This window comes from Blennius ocellaris (assembly GCF_963422515.1).
Source record: "Blennius ocellaris genome assembly, chromosome: 11".
Lineage (NCBI taxonomy): Eukaryota > Metazoa > Chordata > Actinopteri > Blenniiformes > Blenniidae > Blennius > Blennius ocellaris.
Genome location: NC_137660.1, coordinates 19,359,620 through 19,382,223, shown reverse-complemented (window position 1 = coordinate 19,382,223; position 22,604 = coordinate 19,359,620). Strand labels below are relative to the sequence as shown.

Genomic DNA, 22,604 nt, shown 5'->3' with positions numbered 1-22,604 from the left:
CAGTGAATTGAAGGTGCAACAAATAGCTCCACATGTCTCAATTACACCACTAGACCCTGTAATTACCCCCCCCCAAGACTGTATTGCTCTTTTGAGGACACCTGTCCTGCCCACACATGGACATGTGAAAGGCCCGGAGGTGTCGTTTCCTGTCTGGTCCCGTCAGATGATTCTGATATTTTAACCAGAAGGGGTGGGGTGGGATTGGGTGGGGGTTGTAACCCAATTTGAATGGCATGATGCATGTGCACAAAACGAATTAGTCAATTATCCTGTCATCCAGCACCCCCAAAGGAGAGAATGACCTCAGATAAAGGATTTCCATGCAGCAGTCAAGTTAACCTGTCTGTGGGATGGCATACCGTTTAGCCAGTCGCCCTGCACCTGCTGCGTGAATAGAGGTTTGTCACTGAGAGGTGTTAAAAAAAAAAAGAAGAAGAAAGAAATGGTGTCATTAATCCTACTATAATGAACCGAGGGAAACTGGCGCAAGAGAACAACTGACTAAATCTAAGGTCATATTGACCAAAAAGGACCTTCAAAACAAATTAATGCTCTGACAAATTAGAAGGCCTACATTACCAAGTTTCTGCAATTGTCTTTATTATTTCAGGTTGTATTTTTTTTTCTCACTTGCATTAGAAGAAGCTCCTCTCAAAAAAGGTCACACACTGTCAACAAGACCCAATTTAAATGTAAAAATCACCATAGAACAATTGAACATTACAGATAGTTTGAAGGGCACAATAGCACACAACAGGAACATTTAAAGCTTTTAACAGTTTTTACTTATTAATTTTTTTTAGCGTAGCAGTAACAAAATATTACAAAACTTTGTAATGGAATGGATACTGAAAATAAGGAAGTTATATTTCCAGGGAAGAGTCTGTATTTGTATGTGATCGCCTCTGCTCTTTCCTCACTGATATCACAGGTCAGTCATGGCTGATGTCCATGGCTGTCGCTCACTTTGGGGGCAGATGTTCAGTAATTTCTCTGAGAGGCCATCCCGTGCATGAGCCACTCACTTAATGGAATTGTTCCAACTCATCCAAAATATCATCAGTCATAAAGTCAAATAAAGACACCTGAATTATCAAGAGTGAAATTCTGATTCTGAGATGATAATTTAATTATGGTTCATTTCAATAGTGTAAACTGAAGCTGTACAGCATTTATGACAAGTGTCCATCTACTGAACCACAACGACAGGCAAGGATGCTAGCCTGAGGGTGCAGCTACCTTACAATGCCAGAAATGGCCTTTGGTGGGAGTAATGTAATACCACTGTCAACATTTTCCTGCGATGATGCAATATACCTTTTCACAAAAGAGGCACTACTTCCTTTGTCAAATACAAAGACTTCTATTGCAGCCTCACATTTGGCATAAAGGAAAGAGTTAGATTTATTTTTGGATGTCAGGACAACAAAATCAAATTACCAACTCAGCAAAGCTTGAACTGAAATGGGTGATTCCAACTGCACCCAGTGGCAGTGGAAGAAGAACCAAGAAAAAAAAAATGAATAGCTGAATAAGAGACTTTTGACTTGAACTCTGTTTTTTATTATTACCAATTTAAATGTTATTTCTATGTGAAAAACATCCAAATACTTTCCATGTATAAATATTCTTGTTACTATACCGTGACGACAAATAAGCTCTAAAGCCTGCATGGTGCGCAAGCTACAGCTGGCAGTCTAGATGTTTTTATCAAGGTTCTCCTTTTGTGGGTATTGATGTGGCTTCGGTGACAAGCCCTTTGGGACTTTTGTGTTCCTCAGAGATGTCAAATTTGATACTCGGCATGGTCATGGCGAAGGAAACCATGAGTGTTGGACATTACCTGCATCTCCTCACATCAGAAGACACGGTGAATGAAAACAATTACAGTAAATGTCAAGCTCGGTGCCCATACCATCGATGTGGCCTTGAGGATAATGTTAGTATTTCCAATTTAAATCACAAGTCTAGAAGAATGAGAGAAAAACGACAAAACACACAGGGCAGTTTCGACCAGCTCCCACAGAAAAAACTATGAAGTGACCCCTGCACAGCTGAACCAACCATCTTCACTTTAATTAAAAACCTTTCATTGCTGGAAGAGTTATTGAGCCACAGTCTGGAAAATAGTTGGCAGGGGTTCGAATTAAACTGAACAGCAAAATGAGCTTTGATATACCGTAAATAACAAAGTTGTAGAAGATTCTATGCAAACAAAGTCTCTGCATGTGTACCTATTGAATGGTTTCTTAGTTTTTACCAGTAATGAGAAAAAGTAGTTACAGACATTTGAATCTCATCTATGAGAAAACTTATAATAGCTCGGTGCAGTGATAAACTTAATCATGATGTTATTTCTGGGAGTGGGCACATTTTTTTTTTTTTTAGGAGAACTTGACTGGCAACATGCAACTAATAGCCAAATCCAACTATTATGGTTACAGCAAATTTCGAATAATGACGTGAAACACTGTAAATATAAATGACATAAGGTTAATAGATTTACAATTTACAGTGTTATATCAGTAAAGTGCTGCTCTCCATTGCTTGTTTATCAAACTGTCAAGGAGGGTGAGAAAAATGAGCTACGTTTGAAACGGAAATGATTTAGAGGAAAGGAAGACAAGGGTATCAATTATTCCGCACTGAAGAGAGCTTTGAATGAAGGAGCTGTCGGGGCCAAAGGTGCCGCGTATAGCACCAACAGATGTCAGCTTCACAATGAGCTCTGCTGAAAGCCAATCTCATATTGCAGCTTGAGAGGTTACCTTGCATTAACGAGCTGCCTTCCCATGGAAAAAAAAAGAAACTGGATGACAAAAAAAAAAAAAAAAATGGAGACAAGAAGGTGATGTCAGCCCTCCAATGAAGCGCTGAACCCTAACTGTGTACATTTCAAGGTCCATTTGTAATGCCACAAAGCCAGCAAGCGGAGCTGTGGCCGTATAGGAGGGGACGCATAAACAATAATAATGACCATATCGTAAACGACAACTGCTGCATCCCTTTGTCTTTGCGCATGATGTGAGCGGCAGGATGTGGGCCGCCCCACTTTGGCAGAACGAGTGGATGTTTGTTCCCCGAGTGGGTGATACGCACCACTTCCTCATCAGAGAGCTCCCGTCCCTGGATGCTGCTGCTGTCTCGCACAGCCTGCTGGTGTCTCTTGCCCTTGGTGTGGCTGAACAGGTGCACCTCTGAGGTGATCTACAAACACAAACAGAGGTCAGAGGTCACGGCTATGGACACAATTGTGATAGAGGCAGGAAAGGGTCAATAGGACAAAGTGCCATCCTGGTGAAACTATATACCACGTACAAATTTACAAGGGAACTTGAACTTCCATTTCAGTTAAAAAAAAATTTAAATACCGAGGAATGAAATGAAATATGATTTGTTAATCGCCCTCAGTCAGATTCCAGGCATACTTATTGTATCATCAATTTAAACACATGACAAATGCCCCCAAAAAACTGTAGGTTGATGTAATATATGACTAATGCATTATTTAATATCAGTAAATACACACACACACACAATAAATAAAATGGTATGACATTTGGCTTAAATATGATTCATATTCCAAATGCTATTTGAAGATGACTTTTAACTCATAGTTGTCTAAATAAACGTTGGGCACCTCCAGTAAATGACTACAATAGACTGATTATATATATCAGGGAAAGTTTTTGTCCGTTCTCTGGCCCACATGGGTTGTTTTGTGTTTAATATAATTAAATAAAGTGCTTGAATCTGACCCGTTCACGATCTCTGGTGTCGAGATGTCGGCCAAGGTCATATAACATTTTAACAAGATTCGTTCTTTCACCCTTGACCCTCCTCTTTATCTCACGCTGCTTTGAAGACCCAAGGCGTCCCGCATTTGTTGTCATGGCAGCCAGTTAGATAAATGTGTCTGCATGTGGATTTGTTGGCTGGTGTTTAAAGATGCATAATCACATGCAGGCATAAATCTTTGTTTAAGGGGCCACGTTTAATCAGTGAAGGCCAATCCTCTTTTAAACTTAAAAAAAAAAAAAAAGAAATCCAGATAATCATCTTCACGTAACAATTTTTGTCCTTAATAGAAAAGTAAACTGAACAAATAACTCAGCAGAGCTGCTGTGGTGGAGCACTTTTCTTATCTTTATAAACCTCAATGAAAAACAAGGGTTATCACCAGAAATACTATCAAAACAATCAAAGGTCTGAGCATGACTGTCGCCCATTCAAATTAATGAGTTAAATAATGGATGCAGATCACGTTTCCCTCCAGTGAAGTTCGACAGCAAAAATCCGCATGTTGCATAAAAGTCAAACACACCAAAAAAGAAATACATAAAGATGGATGAGATGAAGATCTACATACCACGACACTGCACAGTGAGCACTGTTTCTTGCGCTCATATGGTGTCAGTTTGGGGGCGTAGTCTGTGTTAGCATGTCGTCCACTGCTGAGCTCGGCAGCCTTCTCTTTCCTCTGTTCGATTTGCTCCATGTGCCTGCGGCTGCTCTCATCATGCTGACGAAGAAACCAGAAGCCACGGGGTCACACGGCGAACGGCAGGGTTCCTGCAGGATGTCTGTACAGATGCACGGTGGCATGATATAAACTTACCTTAATCTGGATTTTCTTCTGGAGCTCCTCCATCGCCTCTTGTTGAGCAGCACTAAGAGCGGCCAGACGCTCCTCCCGGTCCCTAACAGATGGAACGTGGGGAAACGGCATGTGAAGTCGGTGAAATTCAGTGCAACTCTCATACCGGAATCATCCTGGTATGGTTACCCAAATATGTATGGTGAATTGAGGAGGGTTCATTTTAATAAAACATCCTGTGTACTACAATGTAGCAGCTGTATGCGAGGCATAACAGGACCCCTTAAAACTCAGGAGAACACGGGACGTTACAAATCAGGAAGCAATTATCTCAGAAACCACTCTCAAAATTTCAAAAACATTTGTCACTGGTTCACAACTACAAATTGTTGCACTAAACTCCACTCCTAACCATTTTTCCTAATTCAATTTGGAACTTAATAGAGGAAATAAAATGTGACGGGGTCTGAACACTTCCTCGTTCCACCGTATACTCCCACAGTGGATAGATTGGATGAGTACAAACCTGGCTCTTTCTCGTGCTGCATCCTCTCTCGCCTTCTCCTTTTCCTGCCTCTGCTGTTCGATGCGGGCCTCCTGCTCCTTCCTCTTCATCAGCAGCTCTTCCACTCTTGCCTGCCGCTCGGCTTCCAGGACCCGCTTACGCTCCTACACGGAAAGATGTATACATTAGACATGTAACCATTTGTGAAATGCAGCGATTTAGTTCTGGATTGCTGCAGCGAAATGTCAAACTTACCTGCACGGCTTCATCTCTGGCCTGTTTCTCCTCCTGCCTCCGTTGCCTATCTTCCTGCAGTTCGTTCAGGCGCTGTTCATATTCATTCAACTTCGCCAGGACATCGTGTCTCTTGTTTTGAGCCTCCAGAGTGTTGATGAAAGCGATTTCATTTACCTGTACACAAATACACACTCGTGAAGGCGGAGGATGAGCAAATGCCAGGCATACAAAGTGTGTGAATTCTTGTCAGGTGGTCCTCTAATCTACCTTGGCCTCTTCCACTTGAGCCTTTTTCACAATCGCCTGAAGTTGCACCTCTCTCTTCAACTCTGCATGAAGGAGCTTTTCCTCCATCATCTTGCGTCGTTGCTCCAACAACTGCTCTTTCCATTTCCTCACTTCCTTTTCCTGCAGACAGAAAGAAGTGAGAGACGGGACTGGTGACGACAAAAACGAACGTTGAGATTCTCCAGGACAACACAGACAACACATTTCTGAGTTTCTACAGTCTCCGGCAAGTCCGTGTGGGGATTAATAAGAAGACACACCACTTCATGTATTTATGTGGTTAACCCGATTTACTCTAGGACTCACTCATCTTGCTATGGTCTGGGCTATACAAACAAACTTCATGAAAGGCTGTTGATTTTGGCTGGGGGTCTGTCTCAGGGCTGCCTGCGGCCAGCTGGCCTGGATGTGACTGAACGGGGCTGTAATATTTGATGATTCCATCGAGCTGTGTGCTGACAGAACCCCTCGTTTGTGAGCCAGGCCCGGCTTCGCGTGCATGGGGTTTCTTCAAGGTGCTTTCCGTCGAGTCGGCACAGCTTACTCACCCTCTCCAAGAGCTTCTGCACTTTGAGTGCCTTTTCCTCCCGGAGTTTGTCCCTCAGCTGCTGCGCCTTCAGCTGCTTCTCCTCATGTTTCTTCCTCGACTCTGCAATGGTCCTGTGGAAAATATGGAAACAAATCTTTCATCCCCTTCCTTATCAACAGTGTCCACAGCAGACAGACTCAATCAGGGTCTGTATAGACAGTCTGGGAGGTAGCCTGAAAACAAAGAACAGCCTGAAATGTAATATGAGTCTTTGACTTTCATGACGCTGGGTTAAATCCCTGTCAAAGTTAGGCGAGAAGTTTAAAAATGAGGGTTGAAGATAAAGCCGAAAAAACTGACTGAACTGTGTAGATACTATCTTGAAATGGGAAAAAAAGACCTCGATTCTAAGAAAGAGGACGTGATAAATCAGCTACTGCTGGGTGTCAAACTCATTTTCGTTTCAGGGCCATTTGCAGCCAAGTTTGATATCGAGTCAGTTGGACCAGTAAAATGACGACACTAAAATACAACTGAACAGGTGGGGTTGTTCTTACTCATGGTTAAATCTGCTAAAATGTATATTGTACAAATCGCTACATAAAGCTTTTTACAAAACTTGAAACAAATCAAAAATCTTTAAGAAAAATAAGCGCAATTTGGAAGCAATAACATTGTCGGCCTTCTTTTCTTTTGTAAACGCACACTGTGCCGTTTCATTTTTTGCCATTTTGTGGTTCAACTGTACATTAGACTCAACATCATGAGACTTGAGATATAAAGATAGAAGAAAATAAAAACAAAACAAAAGACAATCATTCAGCAGAAAGTTTAGGAACGTGGGGTAGTTTGGTCCTCTTGAAATTTTAAGTCATAATCGAGTCTCTTTTGTTTATCGTTTCCTGCGTATTAATGAGCAATGTGTCCCAGTTTCTAGTGAAGATGGATTTTCGTATTCTAAACTTATATGAGAGCTTCTCCACAGTAACAATGTCCTCTATTATTGACAACCGGTTCTCATGATTCAGGGCCTCCGTCATGAGGCAGTTCTTCGTGATGACTTTCTAGGCTGTTGCCAAGAAAATCATGAACAGGTATTAGTCCTTTTTTTTTAAAAATGGCCTTTAACATGCTCATTTCACAAACAAACTGCAGCTCATCAAAAACACTGAATACCTTTTGCGTGACGGTGAGGACAACTTCTCGTGCATGTGGATTCCATGTCCAGGAGGCCTGGACGGTTCTTCTTCTACCATGTCCCCCCATGAGGTACTCTGACGCCATGGTTCCCGGGCTGAAGGGCAGGACATAAAATAAACATATTTTAGTGCCATGTTTGCTTTAAGAAAAAAGGTGGGTCTCCTTTACAAACCAACCATCATAATCTGCCAGCATGTCACTCCAGTCCATATTAACTCCACCGGCTCCATTGCCAATGCCAGTCTGTGGAAAAAGGGTTTTAATTGATACAAAACTGATTTTAAAACGCTGAAGGAAATTTTCAAAAAAAAAAAAAACAAACTATTAAAAACCTTACAGGAAAGTCACTTTCATTGTCGGTCTCCAGGTCGTTCTCGGCCTGAATCTCTCGAGTCAGCTGCTCCTCCTCAGCAATGGCGCTGGCGATGGCTTCCTCGTTGGCTTTCTCCAGCCGGTCAGCCAGCTCTTCTTTTTTAGCGAGCACCTCTGCCATAGATTGGGGCTACACACACGGCACAGGTTCCACCTCACACACTCTTCGTACTTCACTGACACAATGTTCAAATGATCACACTTCAAACAAAGCAAAAAAAACATTCCTGCGCAAGCTTGCAGTTTCCCCCCCCCCCAGTGCAATAACTATTGTATTCTGTTTGTTAAGGTTATAGTTTATTCTTTTCTGTGAGCTGTTTAACAATAGTCTCTTTCCAATGGACTCATTTGGCTCTTTAACTAAACTTTTAAATGTAAAGCATTCTTCATCATCAGAATAACTGTTTCTAATAACGTCAATCTTTACACTATTAAAAAAAAACAAAGAACAAGACAAAAAATGGTCTGATAGAAAAAGATTTCACGTGATTTCCTATGAAGATTTCTTTTTTTTTTTTTCTTTAAACAATTGGTTTGATTTGTACATTGGTGCATGAATCAAGGACCGAAGGATGTACTCTATCAACCCAATCACAGCTTGTACCACACAATAAATCACAGTTATCACAAGTGAGGAAGCATCCAAAAGTCATGCAGGGCACATTAACAGTGAGGATGAAGAGATGGTTGGCCGTTAACTGATTGGTTTGAGGTTTTTGTAGAGTTTAAATAATTTTCTGACATGTAAATAATAAAGGAGTTTCACTGATCATCTTGGGACAGCAATGACTTTAAATCTGCTGTCGTGGAAAAAAGAGGAAAAGTTTACTCAAAATATCTGTCGTTTAAGTAAATATCCTAAAACAAACACGCTTTGCATCTTGTGTAAAATTTGAATAAAATGTCCTTCACTGAAGACCTCAACGATGTATTTCTTTTGTTTAGGTGCAAAGAAGTCTGCATTACCTGATACTTCATAATGATTTAAAGCAGAGAAAGCATTGACTCTGTGGAATGCAAACTATAAATGCTTTTTTTTTTTTTTTTTAAGCATTTTGTGTGCAAAACATAAAAAAGCACCAGTATAAGCTAATCCAAGATGAGAGAATACATTTGGGAAACACCATGGACATACTTGCTTGAGTACAAAAGCCATCTACTCGCAGCTATTCTTAACAGTCTATGGTGCTACAACAACACTACAGAGAGCTATGCGGTCTCGCCAGCGCATTTTTGTCTGGAGGCTTCCTAAGACTGACTTTGTTTAGGCGGTGAAGGACCCGAGGGGATCCCTGCCCTCCCAGCCCTCCATCTCTCAGCACTCACAGTAGAAAGCTCTGTGGGGTCCAGCACACTCTCCAGTTTCACCGCTGCCATGGGAGTCTCAGTCTGTCCTGGAGCAGATGTGGCCATGCCCTGAGACGCGCCCCCCTCAGCCACACTGTCCCCAAAGGTCAACAGTGTGGTGAGCCCATCCGTCTGGGGCAGATCTGGGGATGTGGTGAGGCTCAGAGCAGGGACCGGGACTGATAAGGTCAAGTCTGGTGAGGGGAGTGTGGTTGTGACAGGGGTGCACTCTGGGGCTTGGGATGGGGTGAGCGCTGCTATAGGGGGAGGCGCGTCTTCACAGGGTGCGTCGACACACTGCCCCGAGTCTCGTACACTCTCTGCTGGGGGCTGCACCGACAGTCACACATAAACACACGCAATCTCGATTAAAGACATGCATATTTCAAGCAGTTCATGAGAGCAATTAAAAAAAAAATAAAATAAAAAAATTCACACCAGTCAATACTCACACAGCTAAAACGGAAATCATGCAGGGAAAATGCTATCGACATGCCCTAAACATCAAGTAATACTTAAACTAAACAAATTGGAAATATAGCTTTCTAAATCAACCAATGGTGTTAACACACTATTTCCAAATGTCCCTTGGTTAATCATTTTGAGTATTTATAAGATGAGTGAGAGGTCTTTCTGCCCCTGAAATGTCAGTATACAATCAATCCCATCAAAATTGATATGCCTGTCTGGACAGTCCGTCTATGAATACCACGGAGCCCAAAACAAAAACAAATGTGGCTGATAAAATGGTTTAGTGTTACACTTCTCCTCGTAAATAATTGATATCCAGGGACAGCTCAGGCAACGAGACATCACATGGTAGTGAATGTTAGTACCTCCATTATATGCCCGTTCACTGGATGTTTAACCTCCTCCAAGGGCTTGGGCTCCGCGGGGACTTGATGTTTAGCGTCCATCTGAGTGACGTCCTTGTCCGTGGGACTGTCGGGATGGAGTTGCTGCTTTTCCTGATGTGGCACATGTGACTGGTTGCACTTGGCAATATCCTGTTTTGGTACCGGACGGGCCAAGACGGGATTGACCTTGGCGACCATGGTGGCAGAGCGAGGTTTAGCAGTGCGTCCTCGCTGTACGGTCATCCAACCCTCAGCATCTTTTTTACCTGGAAAAAAAACACAACGCATCCAGGAGAAGTTGCCGTAACCATTCCCTCTGTAGAACCTACTGGCGTTTTGACGTGGATTTCCTACCGGGTTTCTCTGCAGGGAATGTGGTTGGTTGACTTGAGGTCGAAACGGACTGAGTGCACTTCACTCGGTCTGCCCAGCTGGGAGTTGCATGGGAGAGTCGAGCTGCGGCCAGTGCTAATGGAGGGCCACTGATGAAGACACATAAACATAGAGCGTGCGCTTGAGAACCATCAAACCTGCACCTGTAAGTTGAAGTTTTTGACTGCCAGAGGGTAGACTTTTCAGTTGCGTCGTCTCTGAACACGTCCCACTATGTTGTTTGTCTAAAGCAGCAGCCTGATGACAGCGTCTGTCTGACCCCACCCAGAACGTTCCACTCTGAGAAGCAAAGGCCTGTAGTGGAGCACAGGCCTCAGTCATGATCAATATCCATTTCCTCGGATCGGATTACAAAGCAGTGCAAATATTGAACCGATGCTTTAGCAGTCTTTAACTGACACTTTCATCTACACCTTCCTCCGACTCCGTGGGTCGAAAGTGAGAGAGTTAACCAATTGCATTAAACAAATGCTTCGCCATCGGCAATCATTGGCAGTCTTCATGTTATCGCTTTCTCCACTCTCTAACCTCTTCAAAAATAGATAGAACTGCATATGATACACAGTCCTGTGTAAAGTAACATTGTTAACTTCATATGAAACGGTGTTCTATACCACTGAAATCTACTTTCTTCCTGGCATGCCACTCGATCATAAATGGGATTAACATGGCTGATTATTTATTAGCATTACTAGCAGTGCCATAGTGTTTACAGGTATGGACAAGGCCATCTGCAAAAACGCTGAAACCCATTCAAGACGCATACATATGGACATACTGCCATGAAGATCAAGACCAGCCGCATTTTAAACAGGTAATTGTTAAATGAACTTTTCACAAAATGCTTTCAACAGCATCAAAAGTGTCCTTATGGTTATACTGAAAATCTGGATTACAAAGACAAATGCACACATGTATCAGCAGAGACACACAAAGTATGAAGGATCTTAAAAACATGTCTTTTGTGTGAGGCTGACTGGCCTAATCGTTCAATTATTTGTACTAAACATTTGAAGAAGCTGACAAGTGAAGTACTGTCCAGAGGTTGATGCTAGAAAGTTGCGTTAAATAGGAAACAATGTAAAATATAATCAACCCTAAACAATGTAGAAATAATAACCTTTAAAAGTTAAGATTGATAATTCAGTGTTCTGGTTCAGTGTTATCCATAATCGACTTCGGTGGATTTATCGACATAAGAAAAGGACAAAAAAGAAGGAAAGGGGTAACTGGAAAATCCCTGAAATGACTGTGGAAAACCACAAGACACATCAGAAGAAATTGTAAAAGAAAATTTGAATGACTTATTCCATCAGTCACAATTGATTTTGAAAACATAAATAATGAGAGGAAATCACCTGATCATGTTTTCTCCCTACTGCACTCTGGAAAGTGATACAGAGACTCTTTAAAACCTCTAGAAAATCGACCTAAGAAAACCCCTTTCAAAAGATGTTTACCAGTAGCAGAGTCAGCGAAGACAAAGCCAGTACATCGTGCAAAAGCTTGGTTGAAGAGAAAGAAAGTGAGACACAAATATGCAATCAGCCTCCCATGTGATTTACTAAAAAAACTTACTAAAAACTTCCTTTTTTGTTTTTAACTTAAAAAATATGAACAACTAAACAATAAAAACAACAAAGGAGGTGGGGGTAGCCTCCAGTTTCTTACATTTTTAAATAGGAGCAAAATCTACATGCATTATAAATACAAGTATTGATTCAAATGGCAGTGTTTCGGAAAAGTCTGATCTCACAGTCTTGACATGTTCCGACCACATTCGATAGACGGTATCCTTTTGAAGTCTGATTGGAAAGGTGATTTGCTATTATGTATAGTTATGCATTTTATTTTCTCATCATTTTGTACTGAAAACTGAACTTGGTCAATGTTTTCTGTTATTAAGAAACAATGACAGTAAGTACTAATCTTGCATTTCCTTTTATACACAGTAGCTCGTGTGAGTGCGTAAATAAGTGTACGGAAAACAAATAATTCTAAAAAACAAAAAAAACAAAAAAACAAAATGATGAAAACACACAGCACTTTTACTAAAACGGATAACTGACCTGAAGTTGAGGGCACGACGTGCCCCTGGAGCGGGTACCATTCTGTCTTTGGTGGGGCTCGGCATCACATGGCGTCCTGGTGACATCTTGCGAACCTCCCAGGCTAAGAAGGGGGGCCTGTACAAAAGTGAAAGTGGCATCATTTCTTGACAATGCAGCCAATTTGAAACCTTCATCGCTAAACACACACAGAAACTTGAGTCACATTTGGCAAATCATTTAAGCGAAATTCACTTGCCGCAAATGTGAGAAATAAATGAAGCACGTAAAAGTTTGAGGCTGTCTTATTGATTAACAGTTCGTTTTAAATGAACAAATTGGGAGGTAGCGCCGCCATTTCTCAGTCAATTTACGGCTGCAGCGGTCAGTGTGTTAAAGAGAAGCCAATAAACTCATGGCTCTCTTTGAATTAAAGCCAAGGCTATTGATCCAATCTGTTTGTGACTCGACTGGGGACCAGACACAGGCACCTCCAGTTTCACTAGAGGAAACTATTTAACACAAGCAGTGAATGAGACAAGGACTTAGTGAGTCACCTGTTCTGGGCATCTGTTTTCTCCAACTTCTCTTGAAGCTGGATCCAGACTATCAGAGCTTTGAAATCCCGAACGTAGTTATCCAACATCATCAACACCTCCTGAAGCAAACAGACATAAAAACCACAAATGAAAATGACCAGAAGACAAAAAGAAAAAACACAGACATCAACTCTTTATCAAAAGAAACAGCTTCACAAATGTGTTTGATTCATTACAGCATTAATCTCAGTTACGTCTATAAGTGAGAGGTATACTTGTGGGAGATGTTTCAATCTTTGATGTGATGACTTTTACGTCCACCAAGGACATAATAAAATCACCGGCATACGTTTGTCTGTCTGTCTGTATATCTGTTAGCAAGATGACGTCAAAATGCTGCCAGACACGTAGTTTGTTGAAAGTTTCACGACAGATAGATATTTTTGAAAGTTTGGATTAAATTTTGAAGGTGATTCAGGAAAAAAATATTTTTGGTGGACAGATTGCTTCTGTTTTTTGTTTTGTTATCTCAGTGTAACCAGTAGTATATCATCATTTTGTTTCAGGCAGTCAGTGGGAGGCTTATGTAAAAGCTGCCCCCCCCCCCCCCCCCCATGCTTTTAGAGAAGAAATCGTGATGAATATCAAAGAAACACAAAATACAAGTTTAAAGCAAGATTCTTGGCAAGTGTAATGGAGACTAATCGAACAAGATAAAGCTCAGTGTCCCAGCATGGTTCAACTTCTCCCACACTTTCCAAGAAACCCCAATACAGATAAAAAGGTTACTATTCCAAAAATATCATCATTAAAACGATGTCATTGACAAATGAGTCAAGTGATGCAAATGAACAGGCATTCAAAGAACTGCAAAAATGACCACACAAAGATCTCCAGCTCAAATGCATGTCATAACAAACACTTGACTGAAATCTTTTGAAAAAGAACAGAAACGGCAGATATTCCCATAACAATGCCTGTTATCAGCACTTGGACCACAGTTTTGGTTATCCAGAGGAGGCAGGCTGCGAGGAGCTTATTCTTCCCCAGAGTGCTAATGAAACACACAAGACAACTGATTGATGGGGAGCGTGAAGGGAGTGGTAATTGAGAGTAAAGCTTCACAGTGCTTTTAGTTAATAGGCAAGTCAGGCCAATGAAAGATGTGTCCAGCAGCAGGTCTACTGATTAGGGCTGGTTAACCGCCAGAGCCGGCACCACGGCTCGGTGTTCATTTGGTAATGACGATCAAGACGGAGAGAGGGTTTTTCTGCATCTCAGACCGACGGTAACTATAAGCACCATAAATCGACTGACGGAACGGTAACAGACACACTTGCCAAAATATACCCCACACGTAACATTTTTACGAGAAAAGGCTGATGAATGTTTAACCTTCAGGAGGCATTGCCATAAAGTGAGAAGACCAATAAAAGCCCGAGGCCCACACCTTGAAACACAAACGAAAAGGCTCAGACAAGTCAAGCTGAAGGTAAGAAATAGGGACCTCAAGGGCATAACCAATAAACCCTGAATACAAAACAACAAAACTTTGATTCGGTTAAAGAACCTTCACAGTCCTTAAATTACGGTAGCATGAACACGACTACGAGGCGTGTCGGGGGTCACACTTAACCCAAGTTTAATTTCAAACCTTGATTTTGTAAAAACGACAAAAGTTTTGAAGATTAAAGAAGTGCGGCGTTGCAATATTGAGGACATTAAGTTACGTCAACACTTCACTTACCAGTTAACATTTAGAAACTACAATAGCAAGTTCTGACATCAATTTAGAATTACTATACATTAAATGGGTAAAAGAAAAATCTACAATGGAAGTTTGTAGCATGTGGATGTTTACTTTGTGCTACATGGATTCTGTCCTGTAGGTTTTTACAAGAAACCAGGATTAAAAAAAAAAAAAAAAAAAAAAATGAAACACTGCAACTATTTCATTAAGTCATATTTTACAACTGAATGTGATTAATGTATAATGAAGATAAACCATTATAAAATAAGGACTTATTCACCTTAGAGTAAAAACCTCTTCCAGACTAAACTATTATGCTCAGAATAAGTTAATTAACAGCTCCGTCTGGTCATCATATCCAATAAATACAAAAGAAGTAATGGCTGAAGACCTCCTGGTTGGTAATCCAGCCAGTGGGTGCCGGGTTATGGAGGTGTGGGCTTCATCCCCAAGCATGTTTGAGAAACTTATTCAGAAATACACAAACTATAACAGTACCAAGCCTTGACCGAGAAGTCGGCACCACTTCCTAATGATGATGATCATGCTTGTGTTTATAAGTTAGTAGCTTGAATATTGTGGGTTGTTGATGTGAGAGCACATAATGCAGATTGCCCACAGCTCCACTGGGGGGGGGGGGGCTGTGGCTGCGGGCTATCAGAGTACTCTGCTTCCCCTCCAGATGACTCCATCATCCATCAGCATCCATTAAACCCAGGCTGGGTGGGATGGGGGATTATGAACAGCAACCCTGCTTCATGGCCATTAGACGGCATTAAAGTGTACAAAGATACGGTGGTAGGTGGAGGAGAGGGATACACACAAAACAAAAACATGCCCAGCAGCCTGTTGTGTGACACAGGACAACTGACAGCATGCTTATCACACCACAGGGAGCTGTGCTGTGGCACTGTCAGCAAGCCGACCACGCCACAGGGAATAGGGCTACGATTCAGACCGCAGACCATCACCAGGACAAAGCTCAGCCTTGTGAAGCATGGCAGAAGGATCAACTAAAATGCAGGCCAGACAGTATCATTCAAGTAGGTCGCACAAAGTCTAGTGCGTCAGATACTAACATACACAAGCACAAAAAAAAAAGAAAAAAAAGGAAGCATTGTTAAAAAAAAAAAAAAAAAAAATCTGCATTTTATGTGCACATTGTACAACATGCAAGAGCAACTTTCAAATCATGTTCACAACAATGGAAAATTGTTTATGGCTTGGCAGTTACAGCAGAGGCCGCCCGTTGCAAGTAATGACTATTCATGACAAAACAAGAAGGTTTTGGAGAGCCAAGGGGAATCAAGAGGAAGGCAAGCTGGGTGAGAAATCCCATCATGAGCACAATGTCTCCCTCTGGTGTTCATGAATTCATCTTTGCATCACTGAAGCCAAAATAACCTGAAATACCCTGAAAAAAATCCGATAAAACGGATTTCAATCTCAGCCATCAGTCATTTTACATCTAAAAGCAAACGGACTGACCTTGCATTCCACGACACTCTGGTCAGATTCACATGTGACGTATAGCTCGCCCACAGCCCGTCGCAGGTTCTCGAAGAGGAACGCCCAGTAGCGAGCTCGCAGGTCCACCTTGCGGGGTTGCCTGGCCTTGGTGGGACTCTTCTCTGTTCCCTTTTCCAGCAGGGCTCCTTTAGTTTCCAAACCGGCATTCTGTCAAGGCAAAACCACTGGGTTAAACACGATCCCGTACAGACTGACAGTGCAGTGTGGCTGTCTTCATGTTTAAATACAGCTGCTGAAGGTGCTGAGGGCTATTTCCATTATGGCTGGGACAGGAGGTGCAGCTGTTCTTATTCAGACAATGTGAAAAAAATAGGCAGGTTATTTTGAACCCGATGTGGCAACTGTGAGAGCACGCAATGGTTCAATGGTTTTCATGAAGGGAAGGGAAAACCTTGAGAATTGGAAGTCACTGTGTTAATTAATAACAATTAAAAAAGAAAAGAAACAACAAGTAGCTGTTGTCTAGCATGTATCAGACTAAAAAAGTAAAATTACTGACCGTCAGGCAATATATAATAACAATTACAACAATAATATTACATTTTATTTGTATAGTGCTTTTCAAAATACTGAAAGACACTTTTTACAGTCACATTATGAAATTAATATGTAAATTATTTTTAGGTCCATAACAATAAATATCTTAAACTTCCATCTGTATATTAAAATAAAGAATAAAACACATTTAGCTCCAGGTGAGATAGGAGAACACTAATATTCAGTCACTTCACAGACTAAAGTGAGGACACTTGCTCCTCTTCCATTCAATAATTACCTTTTTCTCCAGACTGTCTCTCGCAAAGCAAAAAACGAGAGCTGTATGACACTGACAGATGCACCAAAGCACGTTTATTTGAGCATTTGTAGCAAAGAAGTACCGGTAGAAGAATGGGGTGTGATGAATTGGTGAAGACTGCCATCTAGTGGCCGGAAGTAATAAATGATTAAAAATAAATACCTGTTTTTTGTTTCTTTGTTGTCCACAGTTGACCCTCTGAGGTCTGGAGCTGCCACTGGAGTTACCTTTGGACTTTGCTATGCAAAGAAGAAACAGACGCTTTACTTTGATTAAATAAACAAATTATAAAATAAGTTAACTCCACAGCAAAAATCTATGACGGTTGGATGATTAACTTCAATCCTAAAGTTCTGTGATGTTTCAAGGCAACAGTTGACCAAAGTGCTGAACATAAAGCAGACAGACAAGACTATTAGAGGAAACACTATGAAAACCATGTGGCTACAAATGATTGACTAATCACATGTATCATGTTAAAAGAACAAATCACAATAAGACCTTAAAGAGGAAGACTGTGACGACAAAGTGTTGCAATTCAATCCAATCTCTGTCAAGTATAAAAGAGGCCTGGAATACCTACTGAAACAGACACACAAAGGTGGAGGAGGAGGAGGAGGAGGAGGAGGAGGAGGAGGAGGATCAGACTGACACAGTAAATGGTTCTGGTTGGGGTTTTAAGTAGGTTGGAGTAAAATAAGTCACTTTTAAAATAAATTCTTGATAAAGTGAAAAGGTACTTCCACTCGCAATATAAAATTTTAAAGTTGAATGTTATCAGCTCTCCTTGAGGTGACAAGACTATTTCAATTCGATTACACACTATCCCTCTGGCAAAACACCCACAACTATTGTACAACATTTTGTAATGCTTTCCACAACCAAACCTATCGTTTTTCACATGTCATATGATCAAATACAAGACAAGTGTAAACATAAGTCCTCTCACCGCCTCCCAGCTGATATTGTATTACTATTACCAGCATGCTCCACGAGTGAGATCACAGCTTCTTGCTGACATTGCCGACGGCGCTCACTGTAAATGCTCTAAATAAACCTCCTCCACTCGCCTTGAGTTAAGAATATGACATCTAAATTGAACAGAGCCTTCAGCATAAGAACAATAATGGCAGAGTTTTGGTTTGCATGCAGCGACCAACCTTCTTCCTCTTTGTTTTCCAGAGGCACACTCCAAGCGATGAGGTTTCGAGCCGCCCGGCCTTCTTCGGCAACTATCTTTCGCACTTTGTCATGGCTGTTGGAGCGCTGGAAAGAGGCCTGCAGAGAAGATGGGTGGTTTCACACATTAAATCTGGTTTTCTTGTCATCGTCGAGCTAAATCGAGTTAATGTACAGCTTTCAAAGGTGCGCGCAGCTGTGATGGATGAAGCGATTCTCCATGCCACTGTGTGTTGCCCGAAACAAAGCTCGGATCGCATTAGGCAATTCTGAGAAAGACACCGTACCGCATGACAAGCGCAAAGTGTGTCAACATTTATGAAATGTCTGAGAGGATGGCCTTTTTTCCATATCAATTTCATTACATGAGTTGAATAACATGATCAGTCTTACTCTCTGGTGGCAAACTAATAAATAACTGAGGCTACTGGAGATCTACTCGTATAAAGTTTGCTTGTGGGAAGTCTAAACGGATAGGTGAGGCAATAATCAAGGTTATAATGTGGTAGCCATGTGGCCCAATCGCCAGAAAGTTGATGAATTTATGTATATTTGGATGGAATGGTGAAGTTTGACCAAAATCAAACTTTAAACATGATCTTGGTGGAATAGCGTTGATGCTTCCATATCACATTGTGTTGTTTGCATAGTATCTTATTCTTTTGAAAGGAAGTGAGGATGGAAAAGTTTGTGAAATGTTTTGTTACCACTGAGAAGAGATTTACGTTTCCACTCTGTGAAAACCGCGACACTAAGATTGGTATACAGAATGAGATGTCCCTTATACTGTGGTTTTTATTCAAAGCACTACAAGTTTTAATTAGCTCGAATTATTTCCATAATGTTTTACCTTTCCTAACCCTATTTCTTTAGCTCACTTCACAGCACCGGATTACTGAATATTTTTAGAAAATAAGCAGATGACTGATTGATACTTCAAAAAGAAAAGAAAAGAAAAGAAAAACACCATGCGCTAAATATCTTTGTCCGATCAGAACAATGACATGTGCATTTGACATCAGTCTCCCACAAACATGCATCATATCTGACACTCACAGGCCCTAATTATTATAAAGTTCTATGAGCGTGAACCATGAACACAGCCAAAAAGGACAAGCGCTGTTGCTATGGTTACCTCCATTAAACAGACCTAGTGATGTTGTGTGTATAATACAATGAGCACAATGTGCATCCCGTAGTTCAGTGTATCCCAGTATCCTAAATAAGAAAGGTCCTCATGTAAAGTATTCAGTGTTCTGAGATGTTTTCGATCATAAAAACAATAAAACAAAAGAAGCACAGTCCATTTAAGACACAACATTCAGAGCAAAAACCGCCCACAGTTTGTGCAAATCTCCAGGAGCAAAGAATATTTAGACTAACACCTCTCAGTTGTGTGGCCTTCATCAGGTGGATGGAGGAGTATGTGCTCCACCCCGTCAAGTAAAACATTTTTTTTTTTTTTAAAGCAAGTACATTACTAATCAATAAGTACTAATGAATAACTACTAATTGATAATTTTAAAAAAAGATCAACAATCAACATTAGGCTCAAGTTGCAATTATTATGTAACTCACTATATTATCCCTGGTCTGTGGCTACAGGTTTAGTTTTCAAACTCCAAAGCTGCAGCATTCAGAGCATCGAGGACGTCTGATGGCAAAAGCTGTGACACGTAACAGCTAAAGGCAGAAGCTCCAACCTCACTCCGTGCATCATGGTTGACCTACACATTGACTATGCATCAGTGAACTTGATTGTAACCCCGGGTGAAACGGGCATTGCGAAACAAAATAAATGCTGCGAGGTGTCATTCATTGTCCGACTTTCTTCCACTGGACATTGGGATGAAACACAGCATCAGCGTCTGTTTGCCTCCCCATCTCACAGGGAAAGAATTTCTCACTTACAGTAACAGTTTGGTTGGACAGCTCATGCAATTTGTTGCCCAAGAGAAATATGCAAAACGACGAGCAATCACAAGTGCAAAGAATGATGAACCGACAAGTACATTTTGTCTTGTTCATCATGAAATAATTTCGGGCAATCTGGTTACAAAACACGATATCTAGAGACTTATCATTCTGGATCTACCACTGTTCTTTCCCCCAGCAGAATAGACTGTACCACTTCTGTGCACACACCATAAATGATTTAATCTAATGGAGAAGAAAAAAGAAAAACCAGACCAAACTGGGATTTTTTTTTTTAATATAAGACGTAGGTGCACAGCTGAGACACATTGCTAACTGAAGCTAACATTAAAATCGAAAGCCAGAATTTCTCTTAATAGTGAATGAGTCATGGAACACATCGTTCCTCTCTTTTTCTGGCTGTCTCTCTCTCTCTTTCGCACCGTTATTCAGACGAGGAAGCTGCTGCAACATTTTTTATTCTACCACACTTGCACTGTGTTAGAGGAAACAAGTGTTAATAGGACTTTATACACACAAAAAAAAGAAGCTTAATTTCAAGGCTTACAGAGCAATGTGAAGATGGCTCATTAGGTGCTACACATGCAGAAACAGCATGCGTGTATTGGTCTGATACTATTTAATGTCCCCAAGGGAGATACCCAGCTGACCTAGTTTTGCTGAGCAAAATTCTTTACATGTCAAGTGGCCTGAGCTTTCTTTTCCCAAGTCGAAAAAGACCGCAGAGATAAAAGACCATCAAACAACAGGAGCCTGCAAAAATAAGCAAAAACTAAAGAGGTCGGTGAGCATCAATGCACCATTACCTATTCAAAGACTATGTTTACTCTACGTTTCCAGGGCTTGGCAGCCAACTGGATGACAGACAAGTGTTTTGAGAATACCTTACCTACATGCAGCTGATGGCTATCTGCATTTGCAGCCTTCAAGCAAAAAAAAAAAAAAAAGAAGGCTTACAGAAACATTCTCTTCATCAGCTGCAAACAAGTTGTCTCCTGAGTTGCACCTTGGAGCATAACTTTGGCTGTCTTTTTTTTCCCCCCACCAGGCAATACTCCCACATGCAATAGAAAGACTATTTGGTTTCTAGACTATTCTGAGTAAGAGGTAAGTATAAGGTTTCCCTATTGGCAAGGTCTACAAACAGATGCAGCAAGACATAAATAAGTAGCAAAACAAGTGAGCTAGTGAGAGAACAAGCGTGTTAGGAAATGCAGTGAAGATCCTAATATAAACGGATACATACAGAATAGAAGTACAGCCTGTAAGCAGGTTCCTCGTCCTTATCCACTCCTGACATACTTAGTAGCCCACTTCAGGCAACCTGTTCCCCCTCACCAGCACCGGCCCTTGTGCAAGGTGACATCGTCATCTGACAGCAAGACCAAAATAGACTCCTACTGTGTCGTCCACACTGCTATAGCAACTTGTCCAGCTGTGTCAACTCCTCTCCCAGTGGCGACAGTGTTCAATGGCCCATCAGTCCCCCCCCCCCCCGAGCACTTTGTCTATTCCGTCTGGGGCTGCTCTGGCTGTAATCTAGCCTGGGCTTCTCGGAGCTCTGCCGAGTTAGCAGCCACTTCTTCGGCCTGGACTCGCTGCCTGCTGCTCCCTATCCGTCTGCCACTCTCCCCTGCTCAACTCTGCATGCGGCTTCCTATATTTACAGCTTCGCTGCTCATCCGAGCCCCCACTCACTCGCTTGCTCTCTCTCTCTCTCTCTCACTCTGTTTCTCATCTCTCACTCTCCTTCTGCCAGAACACTGTGCAGTCGTGCAAACAGTAGGTCTGCCTCTCTGCCCCCCATCCTGTGTTGCTGCTGCTGATGGTATAGCTGCAGGGTTGGAGAACGCGCATTATCCACACGGAGTGATGCTCTGGATATGATTGGACTCTGCATTCAGTGACTCAGGGGCTGTGTAGGGACAAGGCAAACAAACCCACATGGCTTGACGGAATGCAACTACTACAAACTTAGAACGCTTGTGAAAAAGGAGGCACACTCATCTAAGAGGTACTAACTTCACTATTATCTTTATTGCAACAGTGGGACTGAACTTAAACAAATATGAATCCTGATCAAGCCTGAGAATCAGTGGTGGATCCCTGCAGGTTCGTCTCATCATCTTCAACAAGGATATCAGGCAAGACTCATCCTCCTCAATTCAAAATCTTTCTTGAGAACACACTCAAACCGAAAAATATATTTTTCAGTCTGTCATCAATTTTCTCAATGGAAAAGATACATTTTACTCCATTAACATTGTGTGTCGTGTTGCTGATTGTTTAATATTCAAAGAATATGGATTGATATTGATTTATGTGAACCATTGAGTAGTAAGTATGTTTTGAAAAGTGTCCAATAAATGGTGTTATCAATGACCACTCTTGTAACTTCATTTAAATCACTCTTGAGTTACGATACACATTCCTTCATAGTTATATTGTGGTTTTATTGATACGATAAAACAGGCACAAACCTTCAAGGATCTGATGAGT

At 41.4% G+C, this 22,604-nt stretch overlaps 1 protein-coding gene across 4 annotated transcripts in view; it reads right to left on the bottom strand.

Annotated features, from left to right (window-relative positions):
* The window catches only part of scaper (S-phase cyclin A-associated protein in the ER), a 61,038-nt gene that overhangs the window by 37,882 nt on the left and 552 nt on the right, over positions 1 to 22,604 (bottom strand). For 2 of the 4 annotated variants that reach the window (XM_080505426.1, XM_080505427.1), the window contains exons 2-19: positions 18,152 to 18,269; positions 17,154 to 17,230; positions 16,154 to 16,342; positions 12,934 to 13,034; positions 12,398 to 12,514; positions 10,290 to 10,417; positions 9,915 to 10,201; positions 9,058 to 9,408; positions 7,697 to 7,861; positions 7,536 to 7,602; positions 7,336 to 7,453; positions 6,179 to 6,290; positions 5,610 to 5,750; positions 5,361 to 5,516; positions 5,127 to 5,269; positions 4,622 to 4,703; positions 4,373 to 4,525; positions 3,103 to 3,210 (exon numbers count right to left, since the gene is read on the bottom strand). In XM_080505426.1, coding sequence (XP_080361552.1) covers positions 3,103 to 3,210; positions 4,373 to 4,525; positions 4,622 to 4,703; positions 5,127 to 5,269; positions 5,361 to 5,516; positions 5,610 to 5,750; positions 6,179 to 6,290; positions 7,336 to 7,453; positions 7,536 to 7,602; positions 7,697 to 7,861; positions 9,058 to 9,408; positions 9,915 to 10,201; positions 10,290 to 10,417; positions 12,398 to 12,514; positions 12,934 to 13,034; positions 16,154 to 16,342; positions 17,154 to 17,230; positions 18,152 to 18,269 — 2,613 coding nt within the window. Of the gene's footprint in view, positions 1 to 3,102; positions 3,211 to 4,372; positions 4,526 to 4,621; positions 4,704 to 5,126; positions 5,270 to 5,360; positions 5,517 to 5,609; positions 5,751 to 6,178; positions 6,291 to 7,335; positions 7,454 to 7,535; positions 7,603 to 7,696; positions 7,862 to 9,057; positions 9,409 to 9,914; positions 10,202 to 10,289; positions 10,418 to 12,397; positions 12,515 to 12,933; positions 13,035 to 16,153; positions 16,343 to 17,153; positions 17,231 to 18,151; positions 18,270 to 21,351; positions 21,690 to 22,604 lie in introns of those variants that run through there. The other 2 variants (XM_080505429.1, XM_080505428.1) reach the window with 2 other exon arrangements.